Source organism: Podarcis liolepis (genome assembly GCF_965112155.1).
Source record: "Podarcis liolepis genome assembly, chromosome: 13".
Classification (NCBI taxonomy): Eukaryota; Metazoa; Chordata; class Lepidosauria; order Squamata; family Lacertidae; genus Podarcis; species Podarcis liolepis.
The window spans coordinates 41,084,268-41,103,108 of record NC_139573.1 but is presented as its reverse complement, the minus strand read 5'-3'; the positions used below and the strand labels follow the sequence as shown (position 1 = coordinate 41,103,108).

Sequence of the window (18,841 nt, the reverse complement as noted above, 5' to 3'; positions counted from 1 at the left end):
CCCGTTGCACTTCCTTTCAGCCAAGTTACTTTCTCGTGCCTCAGGCCCCAGGTATATAAACATACAGACCAGAAATTGGTTTTCTGTACACTGTTGGTCACTGGTGTTTGTTTACTTGTGCTACAGTGTTCAGGCAGTGGCTTCAAGATTTTAAGAAGAGTATTAAACTGCAGAACATTTGATGTAATTTTCAGGATCTGATGAAAGGGTGAACACTCACAACTTTCATAAGCAGGGGCACATATTTTATTTAAGCTGAAAGCCAGTGACTTTAATTTGCACCAGGGATTACTGGGATCCAGCAGCTGACCCTGTCTAAAAAGAACATGCAAACAATTTTAATACTGGTTGCAGATCACTACAGTCTTATGCATGCAGTGAAGTAGGCTATTGCCTTAAAAAATCAGGTTGCAATAAATTCAGACTGATGATAAAGGATTCTGTCTTATTTTGTCTAAACAGGTACAGTTTAGAAATCCAGATCCATATAGCAATGCTTGCCCAGCTCTTTTCTTCATACTCCACACACAGGCCAAGCATGCCCCTTGCAGCCAACATGACAGAATGGCAAGAAGAACAGAAATAATGATGTAATAATCAGATTCTTACATAGTATATGGAAACGGCACAATGTCTGTCTGCAATAAGCTACCCATGCCAATGATGTTCTGTAGGTGGTTCCATGGTTCATCAGTTCCACTGCCTACATAACTCATTGAATCACAGTTCCCTGGAATCTAGCTTGCAGGCCCTATAACCTGGATTTTAGGTAGCTACAGTTCAGGAGATTATTCCACTGTGAGAATACTGAGAGAATACAAAAGGAGTGGCATGAAACAAATTTAAATATCGGGATTTGTTTGGACAATGTATTATAATTGGGCAATTTATAGTCTTATTCTTTATATTATTCTTTTAATTAAATGAGGATCTCAGAACGGTTTACAGCATGAAGACACAAAAATACATAACAGCAAACAAAACAATAAACACCCCCACACATAGTTTAAAAGGCCATAGATTGTTTATTTAGCCAAAGGCCTAGAGAAGAGGAATGTTTTTGCTTGGTGCCTGAAGATATGCAACGCAGATGCCAGGTAAGCCTCCCTGGGGAAAGCATTCCACAAATGGGGAGTCATCACAGAAAAGGACCGTTCTCATGCAGCCACCCTCTAGACCTCTCATGGGGAGGCACATGAAGAAAGACCTCAGATTATGATTGCCGGGTGTGGGTTGGATCATTTAATAAGGGGAGAGATGGTCCACGAGGTATGTCAGCAATAAATATTAGATAAGCTTTGAGTTTTTCCATTCTATTGCTAGAGAAGTGATTTAACGAACAAGCAAAAATCACATTTATTTATCTAGAAAACACCAACATTAAGGTCACATCATAAGGCAGCAAAGCCTGAAGCAGCAATAAATATTTGCTGGATAGTCTTTGTTCCAGACAGCACATTTGCAGTGCTACAGTGGGTTATTCGGTATTTCCTCCTTCACAGTTGGCACTGGACAATTCATAATCATAATAAAGAAGGACTTGAAAAGAACAAATCGTCTTTGTAGTTCTCTGGAGGAAACAAGCAGCCAACAGCAAGCAGTAAAAATAGCTGCAAACTTGGAGCTCTCTAGCCAACCGATTTCAGTGAGTTTTGGGCACCAACCCAGATTATTTTTTAAAAAAAAAGTAAGGAAAAACTCCCAGCTGAACTTCAGTGAGCACTGCGGGGATATCTGTATATTTCTGAAAGTCACAATTGTGACCAATTCAAAAATTTTATCATTGACAAACACCTCCCTCATGATCCTACATTCCCATTGCTGCCCATTTGCTCCTGTAATAGGACAAAGTGTGCCAAGCTAAAACTAAATTTTGCACATTGCTGAATTCAGTGTTAGCATACCAAAAGTTATTCTCTCGCACATAAGTTGCAGAGAACACACCTGAATCAGAAAGCAGTTCCCTACAGATACAAATTCGCTTAATACATATTTACCTTGCCTATCATTTATCAGGAGCTACCTGTTTTCCTATTTAACAGATGTGGCAGAACAAGGTTTCATGCTGCCCAGTGAAACAAGTCATATTTAGCCTGTGGTTCTCTTTGCCAGCATAAACAAGAGTTGTGCTTGTTTGGTTTAATGGTAAGGACAGTGTTGATCATCCATTTAGGCTCATGACCGAAATGTAAGACAAATGTTGAAGCTAAAGCCAACCAGATGTGATGTACTTTTAAAAATCTATTTATACCACCTGCCCTGCCTACATATGAATAGACAACAGAAGAATGCTTATAGACATCAAAATATGTGACTGCAAATGTGTCACAGTAGTGTGGCACTGGACATCATGACTACTCTGGTTACTTAAATAAATGGATAGTGTAGTTTATGAGTTTGGACCCATTATGTCAAAAATCAGATGAACTCATGCCAAAGTCACATTTTGGTCCAGCATTTTGAGTCAAATGGCACCTGGTGTCTAAACATTAACAAAGCCCCCCCCCCCCTTAGGAACCCTCATGCAGAGTTTGGCAATGATAATTTTGAGAGGCGTCCAAACCACAGAGGACAAACAAGCAAATAGACAGACAAACCACTTTCCAAAAGACACAGAAAATTGGGTGAAATATGTCCTCCTACCTAGAAACATACCCTCTAATGTTAGTAAAAGTTGCAGAGCAAGTACAGTTGTTTTCCAGCTGAACCTCCCTGGGGAGATAATTCCACAAATGGGGAGCTACTGCAGGAAAGGCCCCTTCTTGGGTTGCTACCCTCCTGACCTCTCATGGAGGTGGTCCACAAAGAAGGGCATCAGAGGATGATCACAGGGTCTGGGTAGGTTCATATGGTCCTTGAGGTATTGCGATCTTGAGTCATTTAAGGTTTTATAGGTCAGAACCAGCAGTCTGAATTAGGTCCAAAAACTAATCGACAGCCACTGCAGAACATTGTAATGTGCTCAAACTGTCTTGCCCTGGTGAGCAATTTAGCCACCAAATTCTGCACCAGTTGAGGTTTCCAAACCTTCTTCAGAGGCAGCCCTATGTATAATGTATTGCAGTAATCTAACCTAGAGGTTATCAGAGCATAGGCAACACCAGTTAGGCTGCCCTACTGTACAAAGAGAGAATGGACACATCCAGGAGTAAAAAGGAGAAAGCAATAAGCTACAAAAATCCAAACAAGGGGTTGCTACAGCAACTGCCCGCACTGACAATTGGCACACAGCATGCAAAAACAGCTTATTCTACTATCTTCGTGCTATACGTGGGTGGGGTGAATAATGGACTCTGCCTCTAAGCCTTCTTCCAGTAGCAACTGTTTGTCCCACCTCATGGGAACCAGACACATTTAAAAAGCCATTTCCTGGATGGAATTTGATTTTCAGACAGATACTTAGGACTCTCAAGCCATAGCAGGACCTTTTAAAGAACAACAAAGGGCCACAGCTTGCTGCTCACATTGAATGAGCTCCAAGGAGCAGCTTCCCCAAGATGCACGAACTGGTAACAAGGATTTATTGCCATTCAAAGTTGTTTAACTGCTCCAAAGGTTAATTATTACTCTTTATTACAAGGATCTGTCTAAAGTGACATGGCAAGCAACTGCATGCTATGGTTATGTAGCAACCAACTCAAGATGCTTCACTACTCATGCTCTTACAAAGGCCACTCGTAAAAGGTTCAACAGCAGCATTAGAAGTCAAGGAAGCAGATTAATTAGATAATAAGGATGACAAGCATCACCTCTTTTGGAACCCGGAACAGGTCCTACTATTAAGCAACAAATGTTTTTCTTTACCTTGGACTCAGCTATACAGCTGTAAATAAAACTTTTTAAAATGTGTTGTAAAGTGCAATATACAAATGTGACACTAGATGGTGATGGTGAACTATGGCAAATTCAATATATTTTTCAAAACGTTTTCTAACAAAGTATTTTCACAGCGTTTTTTATATGTGTGTAGATTCCACCCTTGTTTTGTTTTCCTCTCTAGGTTATTGTAGCAGTGAAACAGGGACTGGATAGCATTTTAGACTAAAAGTCATTATTTAACTCATCAGTTCAATACACAGAATGACTTAAATGAGGGATGGGAAACTTGCACCCCTCCCAATGGCTTGCATCTTCCATCAGTGAGAATGGCCTGTGGTCAGGGATTATGAGAGCTGTAGTCCACAGGTCACAGGTTTCTCACCTCTGGTTTAAATGTAAGCAAAGAGCTATCTCAGATTTGGCCATGTCACCATTCAGATGAATAAGCTGCTCATGTGGCCACTTCTGCACCCTCCACACAACAATCCAACTGAAGGGAAATCATTTTTCTGCATGCTGGGTTTCACAAAAAAAGTTCCCTCCTACAGCTATATATGCAGAATTCCTTGATGACATGGGTATTTTAACTCAGGAGTAGCAAAAGCCAGGAGGTAAGCAAGATATGTATGAAGAACTTGGAAGACAGCAACACCTAGCTGCTTTGCCTTGTATAGTTGCAGACTTGATTCCATACGCTAAGCGAGTAAGTGAGTCTCTTTGGGATTTGAGGAAGAAAGAGCAGCAAATCCCTTTGGATATGGGGCTCTATTAGCAAGCACCCCAGGGGCACACGTAAAGAAATTGGTAGTCTGTTTTTCAAGGCTGAAAGCAACTTTAAATAGCCATGAATTAGCAGGGGTGGGTTTAGGCCAGTCCTCCTATGTCCCCTTCAGGGCCCAATCTGTAAAAAAGGAAACAATGTTCTAAGTTTCAGGGCTATACGAAAGGACAAGTAAGAACTGTAAAAGTATGATGGGAGATGGTTACTGTCTTAATGCCCTCTTACAAGATTCTCATTATCATCTGGCAGGCAACTGCTGGAAACAGAATGAATCCTTGATCTGACCCAGCCGGGGCTCTTTTTATATTGTGTTACTATTTTTAAAATTCTTCAGCTGAAGTGTCATAGGGGCCAACAAGTTATACAGTAATAATAAAGCAATGCATTTATTCTATGTGCCCAATTATGGTGCCCATTATAGAGATCCTACATGTTTAAACAACACAAATTTAAGGCAAGGCTTAGTTTCAGGAATACCAATGCTCTTGTTGAGAGGTTTGCAAGGCAGTGATCCAAGGTAACCTGAATGTGTGAAACTCCTAATTGGTTATCAAGGGAGACTAGACAAACAAAGCAAGGGCGTGAACCCAGCATACCAGCAGAATGGAAGTCTCTGTGCCATTAACTCTTTCTTTTGCATCTCAGCTTCATTAACTTTGCTCAGAGCTCCACAAGCTTGGACTCTGATTCATGCATAACAAGAATTTCATAGATTCAGGTAGGTAGCTGTGTTGGTCTGATGCAGTCAGAATAAATAAAAAAAGTAAAAAGTTGTCCAGTAGCACCTTAGAGACCAACTAAATTTGTTCTGGGTGTAAGCATTAGTGTGCATGCTTATAATGGAACCAATGTGAACAAAGGGGTTGCATGAAGAAGAACATTAACAGAGAATGTATACAGTGCTACAGTTTCACACATACAGCAATCCAATGCCAAGGATGTCACAATCACAGAAAGCCTCTCCAACTCAGTGAAGGATGATGCTACCTTTCTGATAGGAAGAAAATCCCCTAGAACAGTGTTTCCCAACCTTTTTTGGGCAAAGGCACACTTGTTTGATGAAAAAAATCTCAAGGCACACCACCATTACAGCCCCGTGACGTCAGCGCGCAGCGTCGCGCCGGGAGGGACGCACGAAAGTGTAAGTTTCAATTATTTTCCCTCCCCTCCTGTGTAAAGGGGAATGCACTCTGCTAAGTAAAGGCACTTGCCACAGCAGCGTCAACGTCACAGCACCCACCAGCACCCAAGAGAGAAGGGGTCTCAGCAGCCCTTTTGCCAGGAAGAGGAGCAAGAACGAGAGGAGGAGGAGGAAGAGGAAGAGACTCCCCCCCCAAAAAAAATTCTCCTTTTGATCTTCCTTATTTGCAATTCCTCATTGCAAAACAGCGGTTGATATACAGCTGATTTTTTTGTTATTACAGTCCCCACCCCCTCACCTAGAAAAACACCACCTGTCAATTTTATTATTATTATTTATTATTATTATTATTATTATTATTATTATTATTATTATTATTATTATTCCCCGCCACTCTGGGAGGCTGAAGCCCTTTAAGGCTTCCTTCTGTCCACTCTCTGTGAATTACCTGCCCGGAGCGGGTTTCGGGGGGGGGCGCTGCTGCCGGTGTCCTCCCCGTCGACACCGGCAGCATTTAACAACTTTAAAGATGTGCCCCCCCCCTGTAATTTCCATAACAGTTGGAAGGTCAAAAATATAACCTCCTATGACAACTCCTGCAACCCATGAGCTTTCAGACAAAGATCATGCATGGACAAATGTAAAGATCTTTGGAAAGTATTGATCGAAACCACAGTAACAAACGAATCAATGTATCTTCAAGGGAAAGAATAAGTAGATCCATTTGCATATATAGCTCTGTAGGCTTAATTATATTCCATTGCTATTTTGTTATTGCTCTTTTCCTCTGCTTCTATTTATTTTTAATGCATGTAACCTTTTTATTCCCCCCCCCCCGCCAATTTAACTCCTTGTAATACTCTCAATAAAATATAAAGAAACAAGAAAGGAGATTCCCACAAAACATTAGGAAGGCCTTTCTGGTGGTGAGAGCAGTCAGACAGGGGAAGGGGCTTTTAGGGAGAGGTCGGGGGGGGGCATCTGCCAGGGATGCTTTAGCTGTGAGTCCTGAATTGCTGGGGGTTGGACTGGATGACCTTTGGGTTCCTTCCACCTCTATGATTCCATGACCTTTAAGGGAAGTCACCTCCATCTTCCTCTCAGAGCAGATGCCCACAAGCCCTGGGCGGGAAGAGCCAGAGAGAGAGAGAGAGAGGAGGACATTCCTAAGAAAAGCCAGTTTAGGGCTCAGATCTTTCCCACAGGCCTTTCTGAGTTCTTCTCCGGGGACACCCCAGGATGGCCAGAGCGTCACAAGAACCGCACCAGACATTCACCAGACCCCAAATCTTTCCCCCTTCCTGGCCTGAGAGGCTGCAAATTCTACCTGCCTTCCCCCCTCCAATTGATCAACACACAGAGATGCAGGTGGCCAGGGACCCACCTGTGCACACCTGAGCCTGCAAGGGGCAGCCAAGCCCCCTTCACCGCCTGCCCCCCCCCCCGCCAGCCCCCTCTCCCCTCCTCCCTAGGCAGCAGCTCCGCCATGACCACAAACGGCGGCGGCGGCAGCAGCAGCCGCGCGCGGCCCGGGCTCCCCTCGCCGGCCGCGGGAGCCAAGGCGCGCGACGAGGGAGCCAAGGCGCGCGATAATTTTCTTAAATTGTCAGCGGCGCCCGGCAGAGCAGCCCTCTCGGCCACGGCAGCCCGGCTCTCCCAACCCCCGGGGGCCGCCCTCCTCCCTCACGCACCCGCAGCGTTCCCGCCCGGAGAGGCGGCGGCGGCAGCAGCAGCCGCGCACGGCCCGGGCTCCCCTCGCCGGCCGCGGGAGCCAAGGCGCGCGACGAGGGAGAGCCGCGAGGCGGGCGCTGTGGACGGAAGCGCTGCCCGCCGAGCTTGCAGGCAGCCAGACGGCAAGAGCCCCGCGCTGGGCGGCCTCTCCTCGCCGCCGCCGCCCCGCCTCTCACCGCCCGACTCGCCCGCCTCCACGGAACACAAGGCAAAGTTCCACGGCACACTAGTGTGCCGCGGAACACCGGTTGGGAAACACTGCCCTAGAAGAGAATCATCCATGACTCAATGTTATGGTATCCACTGAGGCGCAGTTACTATGGATGCCTTGTAATATATCCCTAACACGAATGCGAGTCAAATAGTTTCACATGCAAGGCATTCATGTTAGATAGATTCTAAAATACCTGTTAGGCATTTCTTAAGTTATCTGGAAACAAGGCTGCTATTTATGGTAGGCGTCTTAGTCTGTCATCAGGTGGGGGGGGGGAATCCTACATCAATTTATTACTCTTCTTTAAAACCCTGGAATTAATTGAGGGAGGGGGGGACACATGACAGGTGTCAATTCTCCTCTGCAGCACCACAAACCCCACCCCAATATGATAAATAAATTGGGGGGGGGAGAAGAGAATGAAAGAGTTGTGGCTACAAACACCCCATTCCGTCCTTGCCCCTTTTTGTGACGTTTTCAGATCACATCCGGGTTTGGCGTGGTGCATGTGTGAGAAGTTTGCACACCTATCAGAAGCACCTAAAACAGTTACTGCCTGTAAATAATAAACAGGGCAACATTGGAGGAGTAGGGAGAGAAGTAAATTTTCTGCCCCCAAGCACAATGGTCATGTCAACGTAATTCCCAATATGAGCTGTCTCCCCATAGATGCCAGAGCACTATAGGCTTCTGATACTGCAGGAATAATTTGATTGTCTAACCTCCGCTACTTGACTGGAGTCAGATTTGGCCAGTGAATTTGAGGGAAAGGGGAGGAGTGGAGAAGAGAGCTGCTTTACTGAAGCTCAACACTGCCTATAACAGTTATGAAAGCAGATTAAAACGCAATATGAAAATGTGGAAGAGATTCAGATTAGCCAACCATGCGAGAGGCCAAACAAAACATACCACTTGAAACGCTTTCTAAAAGCCAATAAGGAGAGTGTGCTGAAGATATGAGGGGTTGGAGAGCTGATGTAAAGGCCCTCTTTCTATCTGAAACAGTTCTTACCTCATGGCACCAGACAAGGAGAGCAAGGGAGGGATCGCCCCACCTAAGCTTTCATTTCATATGAGGGGAAACATACAAACACACCGTTTTCTTCTTTTTGTGCAAGAGAGAACTTAGCCTGCTCCCCTTTTTCAGTGTTTTACTTTGCCAATTCTCACAGGGAGCTGCTATACAACTAGATGACCAAAGTTGTCATAGGGTTGATAGAGGAAGAGTTGGTTGCAGAGGTATAACCCACCCATCTGACTGGGCTGCCCTATCCACTCTGGGCGGCTTCCAGCACATATAAAAACATAGTAAAACATAAAAACTTTAAAAGCTTCCCTACACAGGGCTGCCTTCAGATGTTTCCTAAATGTTATATAATTACTCATTTCCTTAACATCTGATGGAAGGGCATTCCACAGAATGGGCGCAACTACCAAAAAGGCCCTCTGAAAGCCTCTAAAGATTAGCACCAGCATAAGGAAACTCACAGTGGCATTTGGCATTTTCTGAAGTTTCTATGTTGCCTTCAAGAATAGGCCCACATAGAGTGAAATAGTAAATGCCAAAGATTTAAAATGCAGAAGTCAATGTGGCAAGACCCCTCATCTCTAAAGGAACAGAGGCTGATAAATCACACTGCCGAACACAACAGGAACCTGCTTATAAAAAAGTAGGGTTGGACAGGACTCCCAAACTCTGCATCTCTTCTGACAGAGAATCATAGCCCCAAACACAGAAAAACCTATCGCAGAAACAGCAAATTTTTGTCTAGATACAACTTTAGATTGTTTGTGCTCATTCATCTGATTGCTGATTTCAATGCTCATCATGTAGCATTAATTCTATAACTGCCATTTTCTAAGCTGATCAACATGCAAATGTGGATATACATGACAAGTGCATGCAGAAAGTTCATTTTGATAGTAAAATGCAGGGTTTTAGTTCAGTCAAGATGTGTAGAGGAACCATTACTAGCTCTTGTTACAATCATACGGTCTAATGTCATGGTCCCAGGACCCCAGGGAGTCCACAGCACCATTTACATGACAAAAACTACCATAGAGATCAATGTTTTCAAAAGTAGGGGGTCCATGGCTTGGCTTTTGAAAAACAGGGAGTCTGATCTACTTAGCTAATTGGTCTAGTGGATATACTACTACCCTAGGAAACGGGCATTATTTTTTCACAGGGGTTTATAGAAGGTTTGTGGCTAAAGTAAGCTAGGGCTCTCTGATCTCCACATCACCTCCTTTCGGTCAGATTCCTATCCAGCGTTGTTACAGGAAGTTATGAGACAAAAGTAAGCACAGCACACTCGCAAACGAGTCTGTTTGGTTTACCCTGTAAAATGAGACCTGCTTTCACACTCTTCTTTTTCTAGCATATAGTCCACAAATTGTTTGTCTAACCAGAAAGCCAATTTTAGGAAGTCTCCCTGCCTTATTTGCTCATGCTTTTGCAAAAGGAGTAATATGTTTGGAATTACAAGGGGATATAGGGACATTCTTGTGGTGAGTTTGGTTTTTCATTGGCAATAATAATAATAATGTGAATTCCCTTCCTGCTACAGAAATCTCTCCCGTCACCAGAACAAAGCAGCATTCAGAAAGCTTAGCATCTACCACTCCAAGGGCAAGTTAAATGAATATCAGCACCGCATATATTTTCTCACTAGTAATATAGCTGGTCATCAAAAGTAGCATTTACTTCCTAAATGTTTTTAGATGCAAACAGAAGGAAAATATTTTCATCTACAATAAGATATGGAGAAAAATAAAAGCACTAGAGTGTGCAGTTTCAGACTCCCATGCTCTGTGCCCTTCATAAAGAAGTGATTGCAGCACAATTTATAGCCAAATCTTAAATTTTAAACATTCAGTTCCAAATATTTGTTTCTAGCTTTAGTATTAAGATGATTGCACATATGCTTTACTAGGGTATATTTACAGTTCTTAAACACATTGTCCCAGAAGCCAGTGGGGAATCAGTATTCTGGCAGAAATTAACGCTGAATGACAAGTACTTAAAAAATAACTTTTCAGCTATTGTTTTAAAAACATTTCGCTTCCATTGAACCAGTGGCAGCAGCAGAGCCACTCATGGCAGCTGCTGGTTACCACTTTCTATTTCCCCAAATGCTGCAGTCATAGTATTGAACATTTAAATTGACATCCATGGACAAATTGTGACTGATGAGAAAAAGTTATGTGAGAATTCTACTTGTGACTCCAAGTCATCACTTGATATTGCAGCTATTGTGATGAACATATAAGTGTGAACCAGCCCTAAGGTAGGAATCTAAACCCAAAGAAACGAGCACTTCTTTAAAGAATTTAAGATTTCCAGAATGGTTGGTTGTGCTTAATGAAGATGAGTAAAAATCTTGCAAGGGCCTATAGATTGGGATACTAAGCTCAACCCTTAGGGAAAAGTACAAGATCCCTAAAACCACACTCAGCTAAATGTAAGCCTAAAGCAGCAGCTCTCTAAGCCAGAAGCTTTCCTTTTAGGAATCATCGGGGATGAGATCCCCAAAGATTTGAAGAAATTATTTATGTACGCCACCACGGCAGCGAGAGTATTGATAGCACAAAACTGGAAACGAGACCAAATTCCAACAAAGAGGGACAGGCAAGTGAAGCTGATGGAATTTGCAGAGATGGACAAGCTGACAGGGCAATTAAGAGGCCAAGAGTACCAAAACTTTAACAACAATTGTAGTAATTTTTTTTTTAAATCTGAAAGATTACTGTGTTGATTTAAATATCTTGATTGGGCTAGAATAACTCTTATAAAGATAACTAGCAGAAACTGTGGAAAAGATGGTAAACAGAAGATTAGATACAACTGGGAAGGCATACAACATAGAATTCTATGGACCCAAGAAAGATGTGGAAGGAAGTCCGGTGCAAACAAAGTAAAAACACAATGAGAAGATGAGTAACATAGTTTTTATTTCCCGTTTTTTGTTTACGCGTAACATGTTCGATGGTGTGATGCTGAGAGATCTCAAATGTTTATTGTATGTGTTGAAGTGTATGAAAAGGATGGCTGTAAATCAATTGAAAAACCAATAAATATGTTCAATAAATAAATAAATAAATAAATAAAGCCGCTCTCTTCACTGAGAAGGCACTGAAGGCAGGGTTCGAATCATCACTCACCCATGAAGCTCACTGGGTGACCTTGGACCAGTCAGCATCTCTTAGCCTAACCTACCTCACAGGATTGTTGTGAGGATGGAATGGGGAGGAGAAGCATGTGCACCACCTTGAGATCCTTGGCAGAGAATGGTGGTATATAAATGTAATAAATAAATAACAAATAAACCAGCAACAGAATATGAATCGTATCTGAAGAAGTGTGCATGCACACGAAAGCTCATACCAAGAACTAACTTAGTTGGTCTTTAAGGTGCTACTGGAAGGAATTTTTTTATTTTAAATAAACCAGCAGTTACCCCTAAGAAATGAGGGGCTTCTGCCAAGGGGCATACAATTCACCCAGATCTTGGATAGAGGAAAGGAAGATACTGCCTGCTTCAAGTGCTTCTTCCACCCTGGAATTTTGTGCTCCTCTCGTCATTGCTCCAGGAACTTCAGATTTGAAAACCACTTAATTATAGAATAGGATCAAGAGATGATGAACCGAGTAAACTGGGATGTCCTACATTGTGGAGGGGAATGTGGAGGGGAAATGTAGTTGTATAGAGCTAGAGACAAAAAAATTGTTGCTAAGTAGAATGTTGCAATCCAGGCGCTCCAAGATGACACCCTAAACACATGTTTTGGGGGAAATGGATATGATTCCCCACACTTCTCTTAAACCACCAGAACTCAGGTCATCCAATGAAACTGACCAGCAGGAAATTCAGGTGAGAGGATGGGGGGAAGTATTCCTTCACAGAGTGTATGGAACTCACCATCACAGAAGGTCACTAGCTGAGATGGATTTTAAAAGATTAGAGAAATTCATGGAGAATAAGTCTATCAATAGCTGCTAGTCATGACAACTACGGTATATACTACCTCCAGTTTGAGAGGCCACTAAATACCTAGTTGCCAGCAAGTGACAGGAAAGAGCTATTGACCATGTCTTACTTATGGGCATCTCAGATGAATCTGACAGGCCACTACAGGAAGCAGAATGTTGGACTGGATGCACGATGGTCCAATCTGACTTTGACACAGTAAGATCCTAGAACAGATTTTAAAGGAGCCCATTTGTAAGATTCTTGATAACAATGTAGTCGTTAGTAGAAGCTGGGACAATCATATGCTGGCTTCTACTGAAGAATACTCAATCAGACAACTCCCATTTCTTCTTTATTCTAATTGTAAAGCTTGGTGATTTGGGGGAATTCTCTGGATGTAATTTATCTAGATTTCATCAAATCACTTGACAAAGTTCTTAATCATATTTTGGTTAGCAAATTGGTTAAATGAAGGCTGGACAATAATGCTGTCAGCTGGCTTAACAGCTAATTGAAAAACTGTACTCAAGAGTGGAGCAGGGCTTTGCTCCGAGCCCCATATACTTCAACAACATTTTCATTAATGACTTAGATGAAGGAGCAGAAGGGATCCTTATCTACCGTATTTTTCGCTCTATAACACGCAGATTTTTGCTCCTAAAAAGGAAGGGGAAATGTCTGTGCGTGTTATGCAGCGAACGTGTGCTCCCTGGAGCCGAAAAATGAGGCAAAAATCAAACCGCGCTTCAGGGAGAAGGGAGCTCCGTGAGACAGGAAGTGGCAGTTTTCCTTCATTCTGCCTCAGGGTCTTACTGCCCACCCTGCTCTGTTTCGTTGCTGTGTTTGCTCAAACGGAACAAAGAGCAGGGAAAGCCCCTCCCCTCCAGGCAAGTAGAGAGGAGAGCAGAGCGTCCGAACAAAGAGCAGGGAAAGCCCCTCCCCTCCAGGCAAGAAGAGAGGAGAGCAGAGCGTCGCTCTATCCTGTCCCTGCTCCGGAGGGAACAATGTTTGTGAAGGGAAGAGAGATTACAGGTTCGGCTTAAAATTCTGATTTGACTTCCTGCTTTTTGTTTTTGGAGACACACAGCATTCAAATATGCTTTCTTCCATTTAAAAGGATGAAATCCTTAAACAGTGGCTGGCTTGTGTGGGTGGGTGGGGGGAAACTTTTGCCTTCCTTTCCTCACGTTATAGCCCTCTCCTGCATTCTTAGCCTTCTGTGTTTTTCCTTCCCTCCCCACTTAAAATGTGGTTACAAAGCATGGATCCACATGGATCCTCAGGATCTTTGCATTGGGTCACCCCAAATTCACCATCAGAGCACATAGCATGTCCATGGCTACAGCCTGTCCCCCCCCAAAAAAAAAATCACGCACCCACTGTTGCCTGGGGCTGCAATGGTGCAAAAACGTGGTTACAAAGCATGGATCCACAGGGATTCTCAGGATTTCTGCATTGGGTCACCCCAAATTCACCATCAGATCACATGTCTGTGGCCACAGCATGAAGCACAAAAATGATACGTCCACTGTTTCATTCAGAATATTTTTTCCCTTGTTTTCCTCCTCTAAAAACGATGTGCATGTTATGGTCAGGTGCGTGTTATAGAGCGAAAAATACGGTAGTTTGGCAAGGACAAAGAACTGAGTGGGATACAAAGTTCTGCATCTGGGAAGGGGCGTGTGTGCACAGATATAGGATGGGAGATGCTCAACTTGGCAGCAGTACATGTGAAAATGATCTCAGGATTGTAGCTAATCACAAGATACCAATGAGTCAACAGTGTGAGGCAGCTGCAAACAAGGCTAGGGAAATTTTAGGCTGCATGAGAGTCACACTCTTCAACTAAAAAAGCAATAGTTTAATTTTATGCAGAAGTCTTACTTCATCAGGAGTACTGTGCCCTGTTCTGGGCTGTTGCACTTAAAGGAGGAAATAGACAATCCGGTATTGGTTCAGAGGAAGGCAAGAAAAAAAAACAAGTCCTATGAGGAAAAGTTAAAGCAGGACAGTTGGTTACAGTGTGGTGCTGATAATGCCAAGGTTGAAGATTTGACCCCCGTATGGAACAGCTGCATATTTCTGCATTGCAAGGGGGTTGGACTAGATGATCCTCAGGGTCCCTTCCAACTCTACAGTCTATGATTCAATGAATGAGGAACCTGTGGCCCTCTAGATATCGTTGAATTCCAACTCCCATCAGCCTCAGTCAGCATGGCCAATGGCCAGGGGTGGTGGGATATGGGATCAGCAACATCTGCAATACTACAAGTTCCCCAATCTTGGGCTAAAAGAAGTGGGTATGCTTATCCTGGCCATGAAAAGGGGGCGGGATGTGGGAGATGACAGCACACTTCAATTACCTAAACAGCTGTCACTAAAGAAAAGAACAAAGACTTGCTCCATGCTGCTTCAGAGGGCAGGATTAGATCTAATGGGTTTAAGTTACAGGAGGGTAGATTTTGCTTCAACATTAGGAAAATCTCCTTAATGATAATATCAGTTTTGACAATGGAATTTTAAAGACTTGGGGTGGGGTTCTTTGCTGAAGGTCTTCAAGCAGAGTCTGGAAAGCCATTAATTGAGGCTTCCCTGCAACGAGAGGTTCCTATATGGCTCCTTCTAGCTCTATGATGACTTCCAAACATTATCCCATCCAGGAACTGACATAGTCCAGATTTTCAATTAGGCAACTCTAGATAGTTCTCTTACTTCTGGAAGAACAGGCACCACTACTCTTGTGATCCTGAAAACACTTCTGGAAGTAGTGGATTTTCAAGAGAGATTTGGAAGACAAGGAGGACAACTAATCCAGTGTATAGGAGAAAGAATGTTAGATCGCACAAGTGGAGAGAGGCTTCAGTAAGAGACCATAAATCCTGTTCATCAGCTATGTCTTTGAAACCAAATTGCACAATTTATCCCTAGATGAATTAGGGCTTATGCTAACGTCCTAAGCATATTTACTTAAAAATAAACTGAACTGAAACCAATTGAACAAAGTTCCATAAAGATATGTCCAGGATCAGCATGTCTGTTTTCATGAAATATAAACTTCGCCAACCCAGAAATGCTCATATGTGCCAAATGTGTTTAAATATAGTGACATGTCTACAGCCACAGACCACACACCCGCCCAGAGAAATGGAACACCATTTTGCCACGAAACCAACAAAAATAGGCACTGACCAGCTGCTGCAACTGAGCTAAACATCTAGAAGAGGAGATGCCTGTTTCACTGCAAGAAAGCTAGATGCAATGATGGAAGAGAATATATATTTGCAAAAAGTTTTGATACTCCACTTAGGAAACCTAAGCATACTTATTTGAAAATAAGTTCCATTCAAATAAAAGGGTTCAAACAAGCACTCTCAAGATCATAAACATAAATGCTACTTTCTGAATGATGGTGAGGGGAGAGAAGACTGAAAATTTTACCTTATTCTCTCCCCCGCCCCCTTTCAAATTATTTTCCCTGTTCTGCCTTCAAGAATTTCAGCCATTATTCTGTTCCTTGAAAGAGCTGTTTGCCCGGGCATAGTGATTATGAAATAGCCGCAGGGCAGCTGTTTCATGATCACATTGCCAACACATGGCAGCCCTGGAGGGAATTAGCAATTAATCATCGTATTCAATTCTGCTTTTTCTAAGAAGCAACTATAGTTCAGTTTTTAAACATATATTTTACATTACTGAAAAGCAAGATGTGCCAGGTAACCCAACTCAGCTACCATTTTCGCTGGATGAAGATTCTGGACAGGATGGCAAAATACTCTCAGATTTTGGCCACAACTGCTGTGAACAACACAGATCAGAAAGAGATACTCAGTCTCTCCCCTCTCTGTTCACTTGCAGGAGCTGCCAAAACAATGGCTGGTATTTTGTTTTATTTTTACAGGCTGCTATGCAATCCTGGTTGGGTAATATGGGGGACAGAAGGATACCTAAGAGCAGCTTTTCTGCAGTTTACCTGTTCCCTGATTATGAAACATTTTGTGGTCAAGATTTCATAGGGTTAGGAATGTGGGCACGGTGATGATGGCAGGATCCCTGACTAACAACACCTTACCAATGCTATGATTAAGATGCACTACAAACATGCCATTCAAATCACAGTGCTTACTGATGAACGTTGAAATAGTGGTGATAAAAATCTCTCTATGCTCTTCTTTGGGAGGGGAATCTACCCTGAAAGACAGGGAAAGGTCAAAATACTTAGATAAATAAAATGAAATGCCTTTGGGATATTTCAAGCAGTTTCTTCGGTTTTGCTGTTGAGGGTGGATATTGGGCATGAGGCAGGATGTCAGCCTAGGTAGACCCCTGATTTGACCTAGCAGGACCACACATGAACAATACAAAGCACAAGGGTCACCTACAGTCCTCCACCACCTTCAGTGTGGTCTACCAAGCCCTAAATACAGTGGTACCTCGGGTTAAGTACTTAATTTGTTCTAGATCTGTTCTTAACCTGAAACTGTTCTTAACCTGAAGCACCACTTTAGCTAATGGGGCCTCCTGGTGCCGCTGCGTCGCCAGAGCACGATTTCTGTTCTCATCCTGAAGCAAAGTTCTTAACCCGAGGTAATATTTCTGGGTTAGCGGAGTCTGTAACCTGAAGCATATGTACCCCAAGGCACCACTGTAATGAATGGATAGAAGAATAAAAGTGAGAGAAGGGTACTGTGAACAGGTGTGAGAGAGAATGAATGAATGAATGTGGAAAGGGAGCGAATGTATAGGTGAACAAATTAAGGGAAGAGAGGCAGACAGACAAGCTCTTCCACCCACTTTTTGCTTCAGACCTTCCCACACACTCCATCACAGGCAGGTAGTCCACATGTACCTTCCCCCCCCCCCCAAAAAAAAATGGTCTCTGACTCATCCACCTAACAAAACCATTGATGTATGATTCTATGAAAACTGGCACCCTCCTTATGGCCACAACTGGCAATAAGATGCTGCGGAGCTCCTATTTAAGTGACTGGATTTTTTTAAAAACCAAAAACCACAGAATCATTATCAGGATAAGATTAAAACAGCCTATCCACAGAAGGAAACTTTTGCAACCAGGTACACTTCAGGCAGCGACCAGGAAAATGGAGTTGCCAACCAACCAGGAAATAATCCGCTCGCCTCTTCCCACGAACTCAGCCCATATGGCCCAGAGGCAACCCGCCCTCTCTTTCGCTCTCGGTCTTTAGCCACCCCACGCGCACCGGGGAACCGCAGCAACGCCCGGCGGTTTTCCGGGGCAGCGAGGGCTCGCAAGGATGTATAAAAAAGAGCTCCAGGTACGCGCGCGAGAGAGAGAAACGCTCGCTGATAATGGACCGCTCGGGAGCGCTGAGTTCGAATCCCGCGCAAAACCCGCGACCCTTAGCACCTGCCTGCTTCCCCCCTGCCCAGTCTCTACCCACCAATCAGAGAGATCTCTGCTCCTGCCCCCTCCCTCGGAAATTCGATGGGGAGGGGCGCCGGGAGAGAGAGAGAGAGGGACCCGCGAGGCCCCGCCCACTCCCCCCACTCCTTTCTTTTTACCTCAGCCGAAGGTTGGCCATGAACTCGGGCATGGAGACGGCGTCGAGCAGCACGAAGTCCGCCTTGCCGAACTCGAGGCTCTCCTGCTCTGCCATGGCGCTGCGAAGGGTGTGAAGGGACCCGGCGGATGGAGCGGCAAAGCCCACACGGCGGGCGAAGGCGAAGGGAAAGAGGACGGGCGGGCGCGCGCGCCGGAGCCGGGCAGAAAAGCGCAGCCGACCGGCCGAGGGAGTCGACTCGAGGAGGCCACGCCCCCTTCACCTGAGAGGCCGCTCGAGACTAGAGGCGCGCGCGTCACGCCCGAGCTGGGCGGGGCTGCGGGCGGGGAGAAGCCACGCCCACTCTTGGATGCCTGCCGCCCCTCCCCTCTCTCGCTCTATGAAAGCTTTACTTGCAGGGCCACCTGGCGGCTTGCTCCGAACGGCGCGCTTGCATACGACGTGACGTTCAAACGTCGTCTCGACGTAGGTAACTTAGAACGCTTGTAGCCCGCCTTTCCTCTCAAGGAGCTCCAGGCGAACTGGATATGGAACAACTGATTGGTTCAAAATTGGGAAAGGAGTACGACAAGGCTGTATATTTGTCTCCCTGCTTATTTAACTTATATGCAGAATTTATCGTCCAAAAGGCTGGGCTGGATG

General features: G+C 44.1%; 1 protein-coding gene across 4 annotated transcripts in view; it reads right to left on the bottom strand.

The window, feature by feature from the left end:
- MYO1D (myosin ID) overlaps positions 1-18,481 on the bottom strand; it is a 175,961-nt gene extending 157,480 nt beyond the window's left edge. Inside the window, exon 1 of one of the 4 annotated variants that reach the window (XR_014518099.1) lies at positions 18,201-18,481. Coding sequence is in view for 2 of the 4 variants with exons in the window: in XM_083469533.1 (XP_083325659.1) it covers positions 18,201-18,295 (95 nt within the window). In the remaining 2 variants the exon portion in view is untranslated. The remainder of the gene's footprint in view (positions 1-18,200) is intronic. The other 3 variants (XR_014518100.1, XM_083469533.1, XM_083469534.1) reach the window with 3 other exon arrangements.
- Between the last annotated feature and the right edge of the window lie 360 nt (positions 18,482-18,841).